At 52.1% G+C, this 20,833-nt stretch overlaps 1 protein-coding gene across 2 annotated transcripts in view; it reads left to right on the top strand.

The window, feature by feature from the left end:
• The first annotated feature begins 5,555 nt into the window (after positions 1 to 5,555).
• The window catches only part of Nphp4 (nephrocystin 4), a 75,078-nt gene continuing 59,800 nt past the window's right edge, over positions 5,556 to 20,833 (top strand). For both annotated transcript variants that reach the window (XM_038334520.1, XM_038334519.1), the window contains exons 1-4: positions 5,556 to 5,690; positions 10,791 to 10,943; positions 19,171 to 19,343; positions 20,354 to 20,418. In XM_038334520.1, the coding sequence (XP_038190448.1) occupies positions 5,556 to 5,690; positions 10,791 to 10,943; positions 19,171 to 19,343; positions 20,354 to 20,418 (526 nt within the window). The remainder of the gene's footprint in view (positions 5,691 to 10,790; positions 10,944 to 19,170; positions 19,344 to 20,353; positions 20,419 to 20,833) is intronic.

Here is a 20,833-nt window from a genome sequence, read left to right as displayed (position 1 = left end):
AGTGGAGGTAAATCTCGGGTCATCATTTCTGGGGAGCAGGCTTCCCTGAGCCTGGCACCACTATTTGTGGGATGTCACTTGTATAAGCGTCTTGGTCATGATCCACGCTATGGGATACACCCACTTGCCCCTCCTGTGTTTCTTCCTTACTACAGTTTAATATTGTTGGAGATGACATTTGTCTTTTTGCTTCTGGAATACACTGGGTGTTTGGCAAACATTAATTGACTAGACCTGCAGAAATGAACCCTTAAGACTCCATCCCAAACTCTCATCTTGTAGACTGGAAGCAGGCAGGGAAGGTAAGGATCTTGGGTGAAGTTAAGGAGAAAAAAAACCTGGCCCTCGTCTTTGGACATCTCCACCAGGAGAGCTCTCGCTGCCCCTTCTGGACATCTCATCCCCATTTGGCTTCCTGAGTGGGAAGAGGAGAGCTGCAGGGTGTGAGTTAGTCACTGTTAGCTGGGAACTCACCTGTTGAAGCCCGTCCCCTCACGGGTAAGGTGGGCTGTGATGACACTCCCTGCCTTCCAGTTGCTGGGTCAGTACATCAGGAGTGCTGTGCCTGACCCGGCTCAGGCTTGGGTAGAAGCTGGCCCTTCTTCCTGTCTTCTGTAGAGAGCCCTTTTCTTGGGTTCAAAGCATGGAATCTACCCAGTTTTCTTTCTAATGTTTATTCTTCCCAGAGGTCCTTTGGTTCCTCTTCCAGACCTTTCTGTTGCTGGAGTTTGTAGGGTATGGGCCTGGTTCTGGTAACCCCACTGTGTGATCTTTGCCCCCTGTCCTCAGTACACTGGCTAAAGAGACAGATAAATGTGAAAAGTGGATGAATATTTATTCGGTGTGGCCACATTGAGAAGAGGAACATGTGAAAGGGTCCTTGTAGCACAATTAGTAAAAACCCAGAGACAGAAAGTAGGGTTCAACCTGGAGGTCAGAAAAGCAAAACAGCCAGACACTGGCTCTTACCTCTACCTCAGTCCGAGATGGCGATCCTGACTTCAGGAATCTCAGGATGAGACTGTGTGAGAGCTGTCTCCTCCCGCCTTATATTCCTCTCTAGGGCTGGGATTAAAGGTGTGCACCACTACTGCCTGGTTTCTATGGCATCTAGTGTGGCTATGGGGATTAAAGATGTGTGTTACTATTGCCTGGTCTGTAAGGCTGGTCAGTGCGGCTGTTTTATTCAAGCTTTACTCATTAAAATATAAATGAAATATCACAACAGGTCTTGTACCAGGATTTTTTTTTTTGAGCCACCAACCAGCTCCCAAATCATGACATGGAGACTTCTTATTAGTTATGAAGGCTTGGCCTAGCTCAGGCTCATTGCTGGCTAGCTCTTTTAACTTAAATTACCCTGTTTCTTTTCATCTACTTTTTGCCTCAGGGCTTTTTACCTTTCTTTCTATTCTGTGGCTGACAGGCGCTGCCTGGCTTCTGGCCCCCTATGTGTCCCTGTTTCTCCCTCGTTTCCTTCCCTTGTTCTTCTCTTTCTTTTGAGTCTAGATTTCTTCTCCTACTTATTTTCTTTGCCCTCCAGCCCCACCTATCCCTCTCCTGCCTAGCTATTGGCTGTTCAGCTTTTTATTAGACCAATCAGGTGCCTCAGGCAGGCAAGGTGAAACAAATGCAACACACATTTACATAAATAAACACATGCAACACCCACAAATGTAACACATCTTTGCCCAGCTAAAGTAATATTGCACAGTAAGGGCCAGTAACCCCAAGTCCATCTTAGGAACACTGGCATGAAGTTCAGGCACAAACAAGGCAGGAGGTGTACGTAACTAAGCCGTCCTTGTCAGGCGTGATCCTGTCCATCACTGGCCCATTCCTGGCTCTGCTCTGGTCTCTCCTGCAGGGTGGTCTGATCAGTCAGAACTGTGTGACGTCTTCTCAAGTTCCTCTCTCTGTACCAAGGCCCTCCTTCCAGCATGAGATCCTGGGGAGATTTAATTCTTTGGGGTCATGACATGTCTCTTTAGACTGTCTTCTCTGCCGGGGATTTTATATTTCTTCCAGTCACTGATAGATTCTCTCCAAGGACTAGTGCTGACTCAGGGAGCTCACAGTCTCCCAGGACCGCACTGGCCGCTCAGCCCTGGATAATGTTTCTGCATAGTGCTTGGGGGGAGGCCAGCCCTTCGGATCTCCAGGGTGAACCTGACAGGCAGTAGGGGCAGCAAGGGGCTTGTGGGGTGAGGACACTAGCAGGGGTGAGCAGGGCCAGGGGGGCTGTGTGGGGGCTTGGGTCAGGAGGGCCCTCCTCCCCACAAATGCTCCCAGCGCTGTCAGGTATGGGTTCTCAATGAGTCCATCTTGCCTGTTTGATCTCGAGAACAGTGACTAGCATCTCTTCAGGAAAAAGACCAGCCAGGCTCCCCTCGACTGCAGCACCCTTTGGTTTTGTGACTCCTATGCTCTCCTGTGTAATGGCTGCCAAGGCCACGGGAGGGACAGTTCTCTTCTGCCAGGAGCTGGTCAGGATGCAATGGCCACAAGATAGGCCGCAAGGGCTGTGACCAGCAGAAACACAGGGGCTGTGCAAGCCTGGGGCTAGACACAGGGCCATCCAGGAGCCCCTCACTTCTAGTAGGAGGTGGCCCTGGAGTGAATGTTGGTCATGCTTCTTTCTCTAGTGTGCAACTTTATAAGCTTCCCATGGCAGCTGTCACTAAATGCCACAGACTCCGTAGCTTGGACCAACAAACACTGATTCTTTTCCAGTTCTGACCATCAGACATCTAAAATCTGTCTCATTGGCTGAGATCAAGGTGTGGGCAGGGCAGGCCCTCTGGGGACCTCAGCTGAGGATGGCATTTCTAGGCCCTTGAGGACCCTGTATCCCTTGGTACCTGGCTTTTCTTTCCTCTAGAGACCTTGGCCTTGCCGTGGTCCCTGATTTTCTTTCTAAGCCTTCTTCCCTGCCTCTCACAGGGACCCGTGTGTGCTCCAGCCTCACCTGTCGCACCAGTACAACCCCCTCGCTCCTGTGCAAAATCCTATTTGCCATGAAAAGTCACAGTTCCAGGGTCCGGGATCAGGATGAGAACATTCTAGGCTGTTATTCAGCTTGCCAGGAAATCTGACTCAGGGAGGGGGCAGGAGCTCCCAGGGGCTCTTGTTGGCTTGTGTCATTCACCACAGTGGATATGGGGGCATTACTTTCTGTCTGTTGTCTTCAGCCACCCCCACCTTGGATCTGTTAGTCTGCCTGGGCCTGCTTCTGTACCAGGATTTCCCTGTGGTAGCTGAGTGTCTCCTGGGATTCTGGGCTGGGTAGTCTTGGGCGGCTTCAGGCTGTGTAAGAGTGCCAGTCCAGACCCAGTCTCCCAAGAGAAACTGCCTATGGCTCCATCTGGCTGGACTGGGGGCAGCCCTCCTCAGCCATGGAATTGGGTTCTCACAGAGAGCAGGAGAAGCAGGGCATCCTGGTAGCCTGCCACACCCGCATGGAGACAGAGCCACAGGGGTGGCTTTGGACCACTGAGGGGGCACCTGGTTTGTAGGTGTGTCCAGGGGAGGCTAGGATGTAACCGGGGACCCTGAGGTGTGTGTGTGGGGGGGAGGGTCAGGTTGACAGTCTTGTCATTTTCTTCCCTATGCACTCTGAGCATAGAGGGGGGACCCCTTAGAATGGCCCTTCACTTTTACCTTTAGAAGTCCATAAGATCCTGACAGGCTTTAGTGTGTGTGATTTCTGTCTGTCCAGGTTCACTGTGTGAGAGATCACATCCCAGAAGCATCAAGAAACATTCGTTAACTTAAAATATCAGCAGTAAACCTGATTACATGATAACACACAGAAAAACCTGGAAATTGATGAGAAGCAGGGTGGCTCTGGGCTTGAGCCAATGTTTTCATCGACTTAGTAGGGGACAGTTTGTTCTGGGCTTCTGCGCCTCTTTCGTTTGCTGTTTTGGTTTAAGCCTTCATAGGAAGCCCAGCCCCACTGGGTAAGAGGAGGGTCCCCCCTCCCCTTAGCAGTAGGTTTTATTTGGAGACAGGATCTCTTTATATCGCACTGGTTAGTCCTGGCAGGCCTTGAACTTGTGTTGAGTCTCCTGCCATCTCCCAGTTGCTGGTGTTACAGGTGTGAGCCTATAACCATGCCTGGTTTACGTGGTGCTGGGGACGGAACACAGGACACTGTGCACAGTAGCACTGTATGGACGTTCTCAATGGAGTCCCCGTCCGCCAACCGACTTCTTACACAGCAGCTTCTGCCTCAGGATCTTCCATTCTCACAGGGTTTGCTCTGTTGTTGGTCACTTGGAATGTGCTGGCACCCTGAGTTTCATAGAACGTCCACATAGTTACACATATAAGCACATATTCCCTGAGATGGCATCCACCTTGTCTCTGTCCCTCTTTGAAGTATGATGCAGTCAGGTTGGCGGTGTAGGAAAAAGATGTTTCTCAGTCTTTTGTTTGAAAACCCCTTAGTTTTGCTATGGTTGAATTTGTTCGTGTTCGAGAAAGTGTCAGCTGAAGCCTAGCCGTCACCTCTTCATTGCAGTGCTGTTAATGGCAAAGCAGGCTGGGCAGGCGGCAGCCACAGCAGGCTTTCCCCTGGGATGCCAGCGGCCTGTGGCTCACACCGGATGTGGAACGTGCTTTACTCTGTGTTTTCCATCACCGTCTTGATGCGTGTGCCCAGCAGTCCAGATGTAGTGAAATTAATACCTTCCTGGGCTCGGCCAAGAACCTTTTCCTGTCTTGTGAAGCTGGTGTTTCCACTGGTGACAGACTTGACAGGGAGCCACAGAGCTTCCGGGGCTGTCACCGTGGCCTGTGCCCCACCAGGGTGGAAATGCCGAGAGCAGTGGTGGTGTTGGGGACCGGCCACTCTTTGGGCCACACTGCTGCTCCTGTCACACTTGTCATTGCGGTATCTAGAATTGGCCTCCAGTCGCCGTCTGGGGTGAGGTCGTAAAAGCTGGCAATGCTGGCTCTGGCAACAGGAGACCTTGCCACATAGTCCAGCCCTTCTGGGCGGCTGACCTCAGGGTTCTAGAGATGACATTCAGCCTTACTGGCTCTGCCTCCTGCTCGTTCTGTCCTTTGTTTCTATGCCTGTCTTAAGGTAACTGCTTTCAAGTTGCCTTTGGCAATGTCTGTTCCCAAGCCCGCAGTTCCCTCTGTGCAGAACCAGCAGAGATGGAGATTGGCACCTCACTGACTCCCATTAGCTCATGCTCCCAGGATGTTTTAGCTCTTGGACTTCATCCGCTACTCACTCTTGGTGTCCTCGTACAGTGCTTAACCGGTGTGGCTGTTCACAGTAGCCCTGCATGCCCCCGTTTCTATGAGCCACTTAGCCCATGGTAGTTGTGTCTGATTGGCATATTTCCTTGGCAGCGTTGGTTCAAGTTGGCAATGCAGCTGCTGCATCGGGGTTTGCAGGACTGGGCTGCCACGTGTGGGGTTCTGGGGGTGGAGGCTCTTCCGGGAGAGTCAGGTGAGCACCAGGTGGCTAATTGATGCCTTCATTTTACTACAGATGGTGCAGGGAGTCCTGAATGCCCAAGTGAGGTTGAACACGCAGCATGGATGACTGGCCCAGAACCTTCGCCCAAAACACGCTTGTCCCTCCCCACCCACAGAGAGCACGGCAGCTTGGGAAGGAGTCCACAGCATTCCAGTGTGTCCTGAAGTGGCTTGATGGGCCACTAATTAAACAGGTAATGGAGGTGAGGCTTCCAAATAGCATTGATTTTCACCGGTCTCCTTGGGTCTCACCACTGTGTCCGTTACCTTGGACTTGGCAGTCCTCAAGTGACACAGAACATGGGAATCGGCCACTTGTTCGGTACCGGGGGCCTTGGGTCAGCATTTCTACCCAACAGTGCCATAGTGTAGACTCCCAGGTAGTCTGACTTCTGGCTTGTTTCTGAGTCAAGGTGTAGGAAGATGCCTTGTATGTGATCCCGTGCGGTCTTCCTTCCGTTTACAGTTGGGAGAATGCTGCTTTGGGCAGCAGCTCTGCCAGGGCCATAGAAGCCTTTGTGCTTGGATGCTCCAGCCCTTTGAACCCTAAGAGCTGTGCTCTGCTCAGCTTCTGGGGAGCCTGTGTGAGCTAGTGTGTCCGTGCAGCCACGCAAAGGACGTTCATATGGTCTTTGTCCTTCTGAACCCTTGGCCTGCAGGGATGTCCAAAAGCAGTCAGCCCTGCCAGTGAGCGCATGGTGTTCCTCTGCTTGGCTAGCCTATTGTCTGCTGCTGATGTGTTAGGATCCACACATTCAGCTGCTGGCTGTCAGGAGTGCACACTTCCAAGCCCTCTGCTGGAGTGCTTCCTGTGTTAGCTGCAGGGTTAGGTACTAAGATGTCTGCCATGCCACTGCCGTATCTCTTAACATGCTCTTCATGCTAATTCACTCACCCTCAGTCCTGTGAGGGGGCCCCAGCATCACCCTCATCTCACAGAAGCCGAACAGAACCTGCAAGAGGGAAGCCAGCTGCTTGGAGCTACTTATCTCCCATTGGCCTTGGACTGCTCCCTACTAGGACCGGCTCTGGCAGCCCTATCTGAAAATTGACAACCTTCTCTTTGCTAGAAGTTTCAGGAAGGAAAGCCCCACCCCTTCTTGGTTTGAGAAAAGTAATTTATGGAATTTGAAATTGAGAAGATACACAAAGACAGTGAATTATCAACAATGTCCTGTCTCAGAGGCCAACAGAATTGTTTGGCTTCTGTACAGCACTTCATAAAGTCTAAGCAATACAATAAATATATTTTTCATTTTTATGTATGTGTGTCTATATGAGGTTATATGTACCATTGTGTGCTGGTGACTTTGGAGGCCAGCAGAGGGCATCTGATCTCTGGAACTGGAGTTATGGGCAGTGGGAGCCACCTGGTGTGGTTGCTAAGCCTCTGTAAGAGCACTAAGTGCTCTTAACCACTGAGTCATCTCTCTGACTCCTGTTATTATTGTTATTACTATTATTATTTTGATTTTTTGAGATGGGGTTTCTCTGTGTAGCCCTGGCTGTCCTGAATCTCACTCTGTAGACCAGGCTGGCCTCAAGCTTACAGAAATCCACCTGCCTCTGCCTCCGGAATGCTGGGATTAAACGTGTGTGCCACCACTGCCTGGCTGGTCCCTTATTGTTGTCGTTGTCATCATCGTCGTCATCATCAAGACTGGGTCTCACCGTGTAGCCCAGAATGACCTCAGACTCCAGATCTCTTGCTCAGGTTCCTAAATGTTGAGGCACAGGTGCATGCTGCCACACCCGGCTCATTGTCCTCCTTTAAATGTAAATGGTTTTATATAAATATATAAAATATATATATATATATATATATATATAATCTGTACCTTGTTTTAAAAATGATTCTAGAAACAACATGTCTTAGAGATTGTTCATATTACATGAGAATTTTTTTTAATTCTTTAATTTTGTGGCAGAGTCTCACTGTACAGCCCCAACTGCCCTGTCGCTCACTCTGTGGACCAACCTGGCCTTGGACACAGAGATCCGCCTGCTCCTGCCTCCCATGTGCCACCATGCCTGGTTCTCATTCTTTTTTGAGGCAAAGTCTTACTGTGTAGCCCAGGCTAGCCTCAAACTTAAGATCCTCCTGCTTTAACCTCTTGAGTATTTATTTAATTTGTGGGATTACAGACTTAAGTCACCGTGCCTGACTGTATTTACATTATTTTTAATGTATGCACACCCACCCACCCACCCACCCACCCACCCACCCCCACACAAATATATAAAATAATTCTAGTGAATGGAATTCCTGCTTCAAACTCAGGTCAGGGAAATGCCAGAGGTGAGGTAAGGGACGCATACCATAGGTAGTGACCAGGGAGCTCCCGGGGCTGAGTGCACCTGTGCTAGGACCCCAGCCACTCTAAGGTTGGAAGATCACTGAAGAGGACACGCAGGCCTCTGTGTTGTACCACAGTTAAGACGGCAGATGGGTGAGAGAAAGGCCCGGCCCCCAAGGCCCTCTGCAGCTCGTGGTGCATCTGCGTGATGGCCACGGGTGTGGAGTATGGGAAAACATCACAGGGAGTGTGTTTTCTGCCTGCTGTTGTTTGGAGCTGTGAACCCATCACAGTCAACCCAGAAAATCTTCAAATAGCTGGAAATTATCACACCGTCAAATAACCTGTGGGTCAGAGGAGAGTTCGTAGGGAAGTTGGAAAATATCTCAGTCTGAGCAATGGTGGACAGAAATGTGTGCAGGCATTAGTCGACGGTGCCAACCATGGACCGGAACAGCTTTGCACAACTCTGTCAGAGAAGAACAGTTTGAAACCTGTGCTCCCCGCTTAGGAATCTCAAGGAAAACCCATGGGGAAGAATGAGAAATATCTGAGAGGAACTGAGCTCCTGCGTGTGAGAGGCCTGGTGGGATTCTGAGGATGGAGCGGAGCTGAGCTCCCGTTCCAGCTGGGACCAGAGTCCTAGACAGTCCCCGGGAGATGCAAGGCAGGGCGGCGAAGGAGGGATGGCTGTGGTCAGGGAGGCAGGCAGTGGGGAGTAGGGACAGTGATGCAGTGGGGAGTGGGGTCAGTGGCCGGGCAGATGCGGAGACAGGAGAGAGTGGCTGGGCAGACGTGGAGAGGAGGGTGGAGGCAAGAGATGGAGGGAAGGCCACAGGCAGAGGGCTGCGGTGCTGCCCCACCCTGACCTGCCCTGCCCCACCATCCTCATCCCTACAGGTGACACCGCTTTTCCCGTTTGCTCTGTACAGAAAATGTCCAGTTATCCACTAGTTACTTACTAGGGCTGTGATGTTCACAGCTGGACCTGGGAAGGCTGGGTCTCCTTCCTGCTTCACGGACAGTGTCCTGTCTATGGCCACCCCCGTGTAACCCTTCCATTAGCACAGACCCTGAATTGTTCTTTCCTCACCAGCTAGTGACTTGCCCCTTGGTCCTTGCTGCATGGATGGAAGCAGTGACCTCTGCCTCCACTTTCCCAATTCCTGTCCTGTCCCCATCTCCTACGGCAATCGTTCAGATCCTGAGTCACATCGTCATTTCTGCTGGGAGTGGGTGGCTGCTTGTTCTGTGGGATCACAAGCATAGCCTCTCCCAGGGCTCCATAAGGACTGCTAGGGCTGTTCCTGTGTACCCCGGCTCCTGCTCAGCCTGCTGCTCCTGTGCACCCCGGCTCTGCTCAGCCTGCTGCTCCTGTGCACCCCAGCTCCTGCTCAGCCTGCTGCTCCTGTGTACCCAAGTTCCCACCAGGGCTGCTCTTGCGCACTCCAACTCCTGCTCTGCCTGCTGTTCCTGTGCACCCCAGTTCCCCCCATAGCTGCTCCTGTGCACACCAGTTCCTGCTCAGCCTGCTGCAGTCCCATAGGCTGCAGGGTGTGGACCTTTCCTAGGATCTTGCTGAGTTCAGATACCCACTGAAAAGGCATCTTAAACAACTGCTGAGATAGTGGCAGACCTTGGTGTGGGGCTCCGTGTGGGGCTCCATGTGGGGCTCCAGAGAGGCCCAGAGTCACAGGGAGAGCCTGGGCTGGCTGAGCCACTGAAGACTGGCCAGCTGTCACTGTAGCAATCCCTGTGGTACAGAGACTGTCCAGTATTCTGGGTCTTGGTCCTGGGATGGGCAGGTTCTGTGTGAGGGTTGAGAAAGCATTCAGGGTCAGGGTTCTGTTCTGGTGGGTTTGTCCGTCAGAAATGTTCTCAGAGGCAAGGCAGTGGCCATCTCTGAGAACTGGCCTGTGTGGGAGCATGTGGGCATCTCTAGTCAGGGACTCTCCAGATGCCAGAGGTTCAAGGAAGGATACATAAAACAAGAAAATACAATAATTTAGGGAAAAATAGCACCTATTTCTAGTCCCCAAGAATCCCAGCTCTCTTGCCCGAGGACTTGGCCTTGTACTGCTCCCTCTGCTGGGTCCTTGTCCCCAGGTGCCAAGGTCCCCATGTCCCCATGGTCTCTTAGCTCTCAGCCCAGATGCTGTCTTCTGGGAGCCCCTTCCCTGACTGGCCTGGCTAGGAAATCTTAGGCATTTTCTTCCTTTGTTCCTGTTGTGTTCCTGTTGTGCACCTGACACATAGAAACAGCAGAGGGTAAGGAAAAGTTTGCTGAACGAATGAACGCGAGCAAAGCAGAGGCCTCTGTCGCCTGAAAACTGTAGCTGTTGGGAGTAACAAAGGGACTGGAGGTTGAAACAGGAGCAGTGGGCAGAAGGCTGTGGGAAAGACCTTGCTTTCTCTGGGCTTGTAGGCATGGTTTCTCACTGACCAGAGTTCCGATTTCCTTATACTGACACCCCAGAATAATTCTGACCAGTTGATTTAGTTTCCATATCTGTCAGGATGGACTTAGCATGGCTGCACAAAACGATGAAATCCATCCCAGATGGCTTAGGCCAGAGGAGTTTATTAAGCAACATGACAGACGCGGCACAGAATCAGCCCTGGTGTGGTCTGAGCCAGGCTCCCACGTGAGCGTGTGGGACAACCTGGACTCGTATCCTTCATTTGGTCCTGTCTGCTAACAGGATGGCTGTCAGCAGCCCCAGGTCTGCGTCTGACTGACATGACCTGGCCTCTGGTGTCCTTTGGATGTGTTTTACGTTTATGCCATCCGAGGGCATTTCAGGGTTCTGATTGGCCAGTGCAGGCTGGGTATCACGGCTTATAACTCCACCAAGACCAGGTCCTGTGGGGAGAGGCAGTCGCCAAGAGGAAATTGAGCTTTCAGTAGCTGAATATGGGGTAGGCCCAGAGCCCTCCAGAGGGTCCCCAGAGTGGCTCTGGGGTGGCTCTCAGGACCCCTTTTCTGGTGTCTCCTAGGGAATCCTGGACATGTTGTCAGAGCTTGAATGCCACCTGCGAGTGTCTCTCTTCGATGTCACCTACAGACACTTCTTTGGGAGGACATGGAAAACCATGGTGAAGCCCACCAATCAACTGTCCAGGCAGCCACCCAGGATCATCTTCAATGAGGTGGGTTCTGGTGACCGTGGGTGGGGCCTGCTTTATGGTAGGGTAAGGTATGCTGGGTTCTGTCTTGTGCAGCCCAGACAGTGGGCGCTCGGCACACACATCTGAGACCTACAGGCATGGCCCAGAGCAGCAGGTCACCACTGTAAAGCTTGTCTTGGTGGTGCGACTCTGTTTCCAAACAGTCTCTATGTCCAGCCAGGTAGACGTGTTTACAGTGGATTGCAGGGATGTGGGGGTCCCACCGCCTTCAGGGAACTTCTGGATACTGATCTCAACTGATGGTGTGTTAACATTTATCACCATGACAGAAAAACCTGGGGAACAACAGCTTAAGGACTCATTTTGACTCCTGTGTTTCTGGCCCTGTGGTGAGGCAGAGCATCGCGGCAGAGACAAGTGGCAACATCTGTCCTCTCATGACAAGAGGAAGTGGAAAGAGAACGCCTTTCCTCGTGGGCTTACTCTCCCTGGCTTTCTCCATCTGGGCTTTAGTCTATGGGAGGACATCACCTGCATTCCGAGTGGGTCAGCTCCCTGAGGTTCGGCGGTTCTCAGCCTTCCTAATGCCACAACCTTTTAGTAGAGTCCCCATGTTGTGGTGATCCCCAACCATGAGATTATTTTTGTTGCTGCTTCATAACTGTAATTTTGCTGCTGTTATGAAACATAATATAAACGTTTGTGTTTTCCAGTGGTCTTAGGTGAAAGGGTCATTTGACCCCCCAGAAGGGTCGCGCCACTCACCAGTTGAGAAACATTGCTGTAGTTGGTCCTTTCTGGGGTGATTTCACAGACAGACCCAGACGTGTGCTTTGCCAACCTAGATGCTTCTCACTTCACTCAGCATGACCGCCAAGAGTGACTGCCACAGGTGGTACAACTCAGACTCAGTTAAATGACTCACCCACGTGGAGGGTGGCAGAGCTTCTGCCTCAGACTTGGAGGTAGCATGAATCCACGTCCCTCGGGGAGCCTCTTGACTGCCTTCAGCTCAGGCTACCTCCCAGGGACGGACCGCCTCCATCCCACTGGAGGGACCGGTTGTGAGCTGTGAAACCTCAGAAGAGGCAGAAGGACTGGGAAGGAAGGGCCGTGGAGGAGGGCCCATGAGAGGCCAGGACGAGAAAGCAATGAACACCGGGATGAGCAGGGAGGAGAATGCGCCCAGCAAAGCAGGACAGAGTGAGGACGAGGGGAGCTGGGGGCTGGTGTCGTGGACAGCTGTGCCCTGCGGGCCTTCCCAGTGATGCTGAGCTCTTTAGGAGCTGAAGAGGCCGCAGGGACCGTCCCCATGCTGTCTCATACTTGGCCTTCAGGGGGCAGTGAGGAGCCCAGGTGACAGCTTCTGAAGGCTGAGCTGTTCCTCTTTAGCAGGTGGAGTGAGCGAGGCAGAGGAGACCGCTATGGCCGTTGGCACCGTGGCCGACGGTGAGTGGACCATGGCTCATCTGAGCTGTTATTCCAGTCACTCATACCCTGTGGCTGCTTTTCTGCCACGGCTGCTTTTGCTGTAGCTGGCGCTGAGTGTCAGGCTGGCTATGAACATGCTGCCCTCTGACCTTGGCCGTCATCCGGCCTTATGATTCTGTGTGACTTGGCATGGTTCATTCTGAGGCTTTCCAGACTAAACACGGGTAGTTGAGGGAGATAATGACCCCAGAGGTCAGAAGATTAAATAAAACCTTGGCAAAATCTATGTCATGGGGACCGGAAGTGTGTCTGACATGATGTTATCGGGTGACTTACGCAAAGCTCTTGGAAAGGTCTGCCAGGCCAGCATGCCAGTGACGGAGGCTATGCTGCCAACCTTGTCCATGGCTCTGTGTGACCGCACGAGGGCCGTCTCAGCACAGGCATGGGGTGGCGCTGTGCCCTTGTCACTCTGGAAGAGTCTTGTCCTGTCTCATGACAGTGCTGCATTGGGTGGGGGTGGCGCACCCCTCCTGCCTTTGGTGGCAGCCCTGTAGGCATGGATAGGCTCTTTTGATTTCCTTCTCTCCCGTGTGCCACGGCCCACGGAAACCTCGTGTCATGAGAAGTTTCTGTGATGAATGGTGACAGTGGCTCTGATGACATGCCTTCTCTGGGGAGGGACGTCTGAGGGCCAGACTTTCACCTCATCCTTGTCCTCCTCCTGTGGAGGGCGGCAATCTTGTTTTGAGTCCTTGTTTTGAAGGTGAAGAAAGCAGGCGCTTGGAGCATGGAGCCTCCCCATGCGCAGCCCTCGGTGGTGAGCCTTGCTGTAGGCATCAGCAACCTTCTCTGAAGCCAGATGCACCTCCTCCCCTCTCTTTGTCCCTTGTTTTCGATCTGCATTTAGAGAGGGCTTTATCTCTGTTGCACATCTGCTCCGCTCCCTGTTGGCGATCCTGACTCGGTCCAGCATGGGATCTAGGTTGCCAGGTCGGAAGCAGAGCCTTCCATCTGCAGTCCTGGGAGTCACAGATGGGTGGCTCCTGTAGAATGCACAGTGGCCGCGAGAGACCGTTCTCTGATGCTGCTTCTGTCTTTGTCTTTGATTTGACCTTGTGTTACCCTGGGTTTCCGTTGCCCCAGGAGCCCAGGTGCACTCAGATTTCACTGCCCCCTGCTGGCCAGGTTTCCTGAGCCCTGACACAGACCTTTGTCCAGGAGATCCAGGATTCAGGCTTGTTCCTGACTTGTTTACCTATGCTGGTGGGAGCCACATCAACTTGGCCAGCTCAACCTGGGCAGCAGTCTTGATTTGCCTTTGATTGAGGCTGTGTGTTGGGAATCAGTGAAATGGAGAGTGTGTATGTAGGCTTAGCTTGTGGTGGCCAGAGCATGGGGGGTCCTGATGGTGAAGCCTGAGCTGCCCGCTCTGGCTTTTACCAGCTTGTTGCTATGCTCAGTGCAAACAGCAGATGGCCCAGCGATGAAGCCTGCCCCACAGCCTCAGCGCCTCTTCACACCCGCTTCCCCTGTCTCCTGTGCTCAGTGAAGCAAAGGGGAGTTCCCTTTGCTGTGTGTGCTGTGTGCCTGCACCTGTGCCGTATGAGATTGACATGCTCTGGGTGGGCACTTAGCATGTGCTGTGGTTGTGGCCACTGGCTGTCCTGCTGCCCCGGCCACATGCCTCTAGGGACAGATGACCAGGACGCTGCTTGTCTTTCAGCGGTGGCTCAGGCGTGCAAGTCGGGCAGCTCTGCTGTGATGTTAAGCAGCTACCAGCAGCAGGGGGCTGTGCTCGGGGCTACTGAGGCTGTGTGGTCTGTTTGTGGCCAGTAGATGGACCGAGTGATGCTCCAGTGTATTGAGCTGGCACATGGTGGAGGGGGTGGGGGTGGGTGGGAGATGCCATCCCAGAAGAGACTTGGAACACCAGAGACGTGCCTTGGTAAACAGTGACTCTTCGCTGGTCCCTAGTCCCTGGTCTTCTCCATTCTGCCCTCTCTGAGATCTCCCCTGGCAGAGAAATTGCTTTTTGCTTCCTTTCAGATGGTTAACCTTTCAACCTCTAGGAAATGCTTTTCAAAAGTCTTCGTGGTGGCCACGGTACGGCGCCATTCCCCATGTCTTCTAAGGTGGACATAACATAAGGTGGATTGTTTTCTTGTCTGACTGGGGCTCTCCACACAGAGCTCCACCCAGAGCAATGACCCCTTCCCCAGTGTGTTCCAGTCCAGGTGCTGAGAAAGCGGCAGGGCGGTTCCCGGTCCATGATAGCAACGTGTGTTTTCAGATCCAGGAATGAGGATGGAGCCCTGGTGGCTCTCGCTCCTCAGAGTCACAGAGCCATGCAGTGAAGGATGCTGACAGGAATGCCCTGACCCCTTCCAGACCCCTGCTTCATCAGGTCGGATCCAGATCATGCACTGGACCCTCTCAGGCCCTCTGCCTCTCATGGGGCCCAGGTCAGAAGGCCCCACTCATTCCTAGGATCCGCCTAGCGTGGGGCCTGATGGGAGCAGTGTCTGTAGACTGTGGCCAAGGCTGGGTTCTCACTGTTTGGGGAGTGGCCTGCCAGTGACTGGGGATAAGGGACTTGAGGCTGGTTGCGTCTGTCCTCTGGTGTCTCTTGCTTTAGGTTGGTGGCGTGTGATCACCCCCTTTTATAAGTTAGCCAAGGAATTGCTCTCCAGTTGGAGGGAGGGCAAGCTTTGGGCCCAAGTGCTGGGATTATTACCATTTGCACATGGGCCAAAGCTGGGGTTTCAGGAGGGTCACTCAGCTCTGTGACCATTGCACACCTTCTGCAGAGATGGGCAGTTGAGTGTGAGCCATGAGGATCCCGGCAGCTGCCCATGAAGTGGGGTAAGTTCACTGGGTAGATGGTGTTTGAGCACCTGCCATACCTACCCATCTGAACATACAGAGACCGACAAGCTCCTGTGTAACCTTCCAGCCAGGGTTCAAGTTTGCATTGCCCCTCTGGAAGCACTCCCGTGGAGGGCTGGGCTGCTGTCTCTGGCCTGTGCTGACCTTACCATTATGACACCTTCCCTGCAGGGCCAGCTTCCAACTTCAGGACTGAGCCTGTGAATGTCTTAGGGGAGCGTGGGTTGCATAGAGTTGGCCCAGCTTGGGGTGGTCATTGTTGATGGCCACAGGCCAGGAGACCTGAGCCTAGGCTGAGACAGAATCAGTAATGGAAGCTGCAGGATGCATTTGTGGATTGTTTTCCTGAAGGTCCTGCATTAAAGGCTTGTTGTTGTTGTTGTGCAGGTATGGGTGAGCGTGCATGTGTATACACATGTGTGTGCATGTGTGTATATATGTGTTTGTATGTGGCATGTACATGTGCATTCGTGCACACGTGTTTGTGTGTGCACATGCGTTTGTATGTGGTGCATGCATGTACACATATATACATGTATGTACATAAGTGTTTTGTATGTGATATGTGTATGCACGTGCACATGTGTTTATGTGCATTCACGTACATATGTATACATATGTGTTTGTGTGCATGTGTGTGTGTATGTGCGTGTCGTGTGTGTGTGTGTGTGTGTGTGTGTGTTGCACAGGGGTAAGTGGGAGGGTAATCAGGTTCTCCTTTTATCTCCACCATCCAGTCCAAGCGCACCCCTGGCCCGGAGGTGGCAGCTTTTTTGCCTAGGTGCTCGGGACCAGAACCCAGGTCTTCATGCTTGCATGGCAAGAACTCATATGCACGGAGCCCCCTCCTCAACTCTCATGGCTTGTTTTGAATTACTTCTTTTGCACGATGCTGGTTTAATTTTTTGCAGCTCTCTGCTGGTCCCGTGAGCATGGGTAGGAGGTCGGCTTAGCTGTCAGCAGGGCATGCCGAGTGCAGCTTCCTAGAGGCTCACTGTCAGAGCTGTTTTCAGTTCTGTCATTGTGGGCAAGAAATGGAAACCTGGCCCCTGGGCAGTGGTGTCTGTTTCTGGAGATGAAGGCATCAGGATGATTTATTAATCTGTTTACCCCTCCAGGGAGGAGCCATTGTTCATGAGAGAGTTGTGACACAGGGTATGTGTGTGTGAAAGAGAGAGAGAGAGAGAGAGAGAGAGAGAGAGAGAGAGAGAGAGAGAGAGAGAGAGAGAGAGACACAGAGAGAGACAGAGAGAGAGAGACAGAGAGAGAGACAGAGAGAGAGAGAGAGAGAGAGAGAGAGAGAGAGAGAGAGAGAGAGAGAGAGAGAGAGAGAGAGAAACAGCCTTCTCTTCTGTTGGCGTGACTTTCTCTACAGGGGATTTGATGGGCTTGACTCAGACTTTTAATCATGCTGTTTTAGTTGACACACAGTTTTCTCCTCAAAATGTATGGCGTTATGTTAATTAAATTGCTGGTTTGGAGGGCTGCTCACAGGTGTCAGTCGTGTGCTGTCTGGGATTTTGCCCAAGCCTTTTGCATGCTGGAAAGCTGGGGTGGTTGGGGGGGGGGCGTGGAGGGGATGGAGGGTGCTCCTAGGCACCATGCTGGAAAACTGGGGTGGTCGGGGGGAGGGGTACTCCTAGGCACAGGTGATCCAGAAGAACGGAGAAGAGCATGTGTTGTGTGTCCATCTCCGAGAGGCTTTTGTTTCCCCTGTTGCTCAAAGCTCTTGGCTCCTGAGCAATGTAAGCATTTTCCTAGCTGCCCAATTTGCCGTTTATAAAGCCTTTGTGCTTTGAACTTGTTGAAGGCTGATGTGTTTCCCAGGCTTCTTATGGCTTCTTTAGCATGGTCACCACACTGGATGTTTGGAAAAGAACACACTCTTAGCTAGGAATGAGGCCCATGAGCCTGAACTTGGATGGCCTTTCAGTGTGTTTGCCGAAAGATGCTGGGACTGGCTAAGATGGGGAAGCTCTGCCTAAGTGGCACAGTATGCTTGTTCTCGGTGTTTTGCTTGGATTGGCCCCCACTGGTCCCACTGCTCAGGTGGAGCAGTTTCAAGGTGACCTCCAAGCTGGGCAATGCCGACTGCTTCCTGCGAAAATTTAAATGTTAGTTTTACTGCCGAAAGAGAAAGAGGGCAGTCTTCACAAAACCAGTATGTACAGGTGTAAATATGCAGGTGAGATCTTGACAGGCTGAGCAGCCCAGCGGGCTCTGCGAACCGCCGCGTCTGGGAACCCGAGGCATAATTCCGTCTCAGCCCTGCCACCTGCCAGCTCTAAGTGGTCATTATTTCATCATTCTGCAATAAAAGATAATAGAATAACGATTTATAGTTCGTGGCTGATGTTTTAATGCATCCCTCCGTTATCCTGGCTGACAGTCTGTGATTACAGCAACCACTTTCTGGGTGACACCATGGTAATGACCACTTAATAGGGGTGTTAGCCTGAATTTCAATCCCATGGCACTGGTCACCTTCTGCCATGCCTGGCGCTGTCTGAAGGGGGTGCCTTTGTGCTCAGCTGGGGCTAGACACCCCGACACTGAAAGGTGGCAGCATATGGAAGCCAGCCCAGGACATGAGGCCCTGAGGTTGGCAAACCCAACCCCTAGCTCCACCTCTGTCCCTTATGTTTGTGATGTGGCCAATTAGAACTGGGAACAAATGCATTGAACCAAACCAGGTGTGTGTGTGTGTGTGTGTGTGTGTGTGTGCACGTGCTCTCACGATAGAGGGAAATGGATTTGCCTCAGCTGTCCCGTGTCTTCCCCTTGTATGCCTTCACCCACCCAGGGGCCAGAGATTTCCTTTTGCACTTTGGGAGTAGGAATGTTATAAATGAAGGCCCTTTAAGAAGAAATTGACTAATATCTACTAGGTTCTAAAAATCTTTTAATGAAAAGATATCATACCATACTTGGGGGTACAAGCCTGTTCTTTGGCACTTGGGAGATGGAGGCAGGAAGATCAGGAGTTCAAGGTCGTTCTCAGCTACATCATGAACTTGAAGTCAGCATGGGCTGCTGAGGCCTCCGTCTCAAAAAGCACACGAAACAAAACAAAAAATGGAGAGATGGGTTTATCGATTAACAGGACTAGGCCCAAGTTCAGTTCCCAGCACCCATGGCTCACAACCATGCTCTAGGGGATCGGAGTTTCTCTTCCAGCTTCTCGGGATGCACATTGCTCCTCCCCCACCCCACCCCGTACACATGACTAAAAAATAAAGCCCTCACCTATGTTACTAACGGCCTAACCCCCTCACCTCCCAACCAGATCTCAGCTGATTTTCACTGGGAAAGGTGCTGGCTGTGGGCTTTGCTTCTTCTCTTAGTTTAGGGAAGGCTAAGAGTTCTTGATTGAAGCACACTTAAATGGGACTCCATAAAACACACATATCAGGCAGGGTGAGAGTCCGCATGCCAAGCTGTGGCCCAAGTTTCTATGCTGTGAGGTGGCCGAGGCTTGGGTTGACTGTGCCTCTCAGTGTGTTTTGTGGTGTCTGTGTTGTGTGCGTGTGTGCAGGCACATTTGTTTGTGCATACACATATTTGTGTGGGTGTATACACGTATCCGAGTGCTTTTGGCTGCCTTAGGTTGATAGGGGAGTGCGACTTGGCCAGTTTGAACCCCAGACAAGTACGTTGAACTGAACAAGGAAGGGATGTGGCTCTCATCCCATTGGAGCACAGTCCCTCAGTGAAATCCAGAGTGTACTGATGTGCTAGTCTTGATATCCAGCTTGCTCTGGGGATCCCATCTCTGCTCTCCAGGGCTAGAGTCACAAGTGGGCTGCCCACCCACCCACCTGGCACTTATATGGGCTTCTGGGATAGGGACTCCAGGTCCCAAGCTTGCACCTCCCCAGCCTGTGAAGGTTTGGCCTGGATGCTATGCCCTCCGCTTTCTCTCTTGCAGCCTTTCTACTTCCACACCACCTTGAACCACCCAAACATTGTGGCCGTGGTAGAAGTGGTCGCTGAAGGCAAGAAGAGGGATGGCTTCCTGCAGGTGCTGTCCTGTGGGTTTGGAATTCTTCGCATCTTTGGCAATAAGCCGGAGTCTCCCACCTCTGCTGCCCAGGACAAACGGTACCTTCTGTGTTTCTCTCTCTCTTTAAAGATTTAATTATTTTTATTTTATGTACATGGGTGCTTTGTTTGCAAGAATATCTGTATAACACGTGTATGTGTCTGCTACTAATTCTAAATTAGCCAAGAGTTGCTCTTTTCTGTGGAGTGAGAAGCAGCTTTGGTTGAGCGCGTCAGGTTGAATGGGGTATGTCCTCAGGCCCAAGCCCTATCTGTTGCCCATTTTCAGGATTTTATGCAGGCTGCCCGCTCATCTCTGCACAAGAGGCAGCAGGTGACAGTCGAGGGCCTGGCACACACCAGGCTGTTTAGAGACTGGACGTACCAAGATGGATAAGCTCTGTGTAGTCCTTCCGACCAGGGTTCACGTTCACACTGCACCTCTAGATCTGAGTTTCTCAGTGTAGGAGCTGCTCCCTCAGGCCTGGCTATTCTTTTCTGTGGAGCCATCTCATGCACTGTGGGATTCCTGGCAGTGCTTCGGCCACCACCAGAATATGCCAGGAGCAGTCTCTGCCCAGTGTGTAACTAGACATACCTTGCAGACGTGCATGGGCATGCCATGCCTGGTTAAAGACGGGGCTCCAGTAAGGGGGCTGGGCAGTGTCTTCCTGGGACTTCACAGTCAGGTTATTTCTGTTGCTTTCTAGCTTAAAATTATCATCATCATTATTGTTTGCATGTGTGTGTCTGTATGCATGTGTGTGCACTATGGAGACCAGAAGAGGGCATCAGATCCCTTGGAGATAGGGTTTCAGGTGGTTGTGAGCAACTGCCCTTGACTACCTAGCCGTCTCTCCTGCCCTTTTTCTAGCTTCCTGCTCCTTGGGCTGCAGGTCTGTGGGTCGTGTTTAAGATGACATGGCAGGCTGGCCCTGCCCTCAGCCACCCCTGTTTCTGCAGCAGATGTGACCAGCAACATTTAAGAGGCTCTGGGAGGCAGGGTCCCAGGGGCTGTCCTGGTCATAGGAGATGGGAGGTTGACATGGTTTCTTGGTTCTGTCTTTCAGGTTGAGGCTGTATCACGGCACCCCCAGAGCCCTTCTGCACCCACTCCTCCAGGATCCCATAGAACGTAAGAGCCTAGCCTGGTCTTGGCATGTGTCTCAAGCTCCTGACTTCCTGAGCGCTCTCTACCTCTCTCTGGTTGTCTTTCTCATTCTGAACCCTTTCAGCCTAGCAGACTGTGTGGTTGTTCTGGCCCCTCTGTTACAGGCTGGCTTTGGTTCTGTAGTGGACGGAGGAGGACCCTGCCTCTGTCTTTGACCTGCCCTCCTGTGCCTGCCTCATGTGGGGCCTGCTGCCTGCAAGGCTGTGACTAAAAGTCAGCTTGAGCATCTTCCTGTCCTAGCCAGGCCTGGAAACCGCGCAGCTTGTTTTACGGCCAGAAAGACTGAATTCGTCAGAATAAAACCTCACCGTTGTGAAGCTGAGCATGGTGGTGTCCTGGACACTTGTGGGGCTGAGGGAGTAGGATCCCTTAATTCTTG

The sequence above is a fragment of the Arvicola amphibius genome, chromosome 6 (assembly GCF_903992535.2).
Source record: "Arvicola amphibius chromosome 6, mArvAmp1.2, whole genome shotgun sequence".
Classification (NCBI taxonomy): domain Eukaryota; kingdom Metazoa; phylum Chordata; class Mammalia; order Rodentia; family Cricetidae; genus Arvicola; species Arvicola amphibius.
This window is presented reverse-complemented; position numbering and strand designations above follow the sequence as displayed.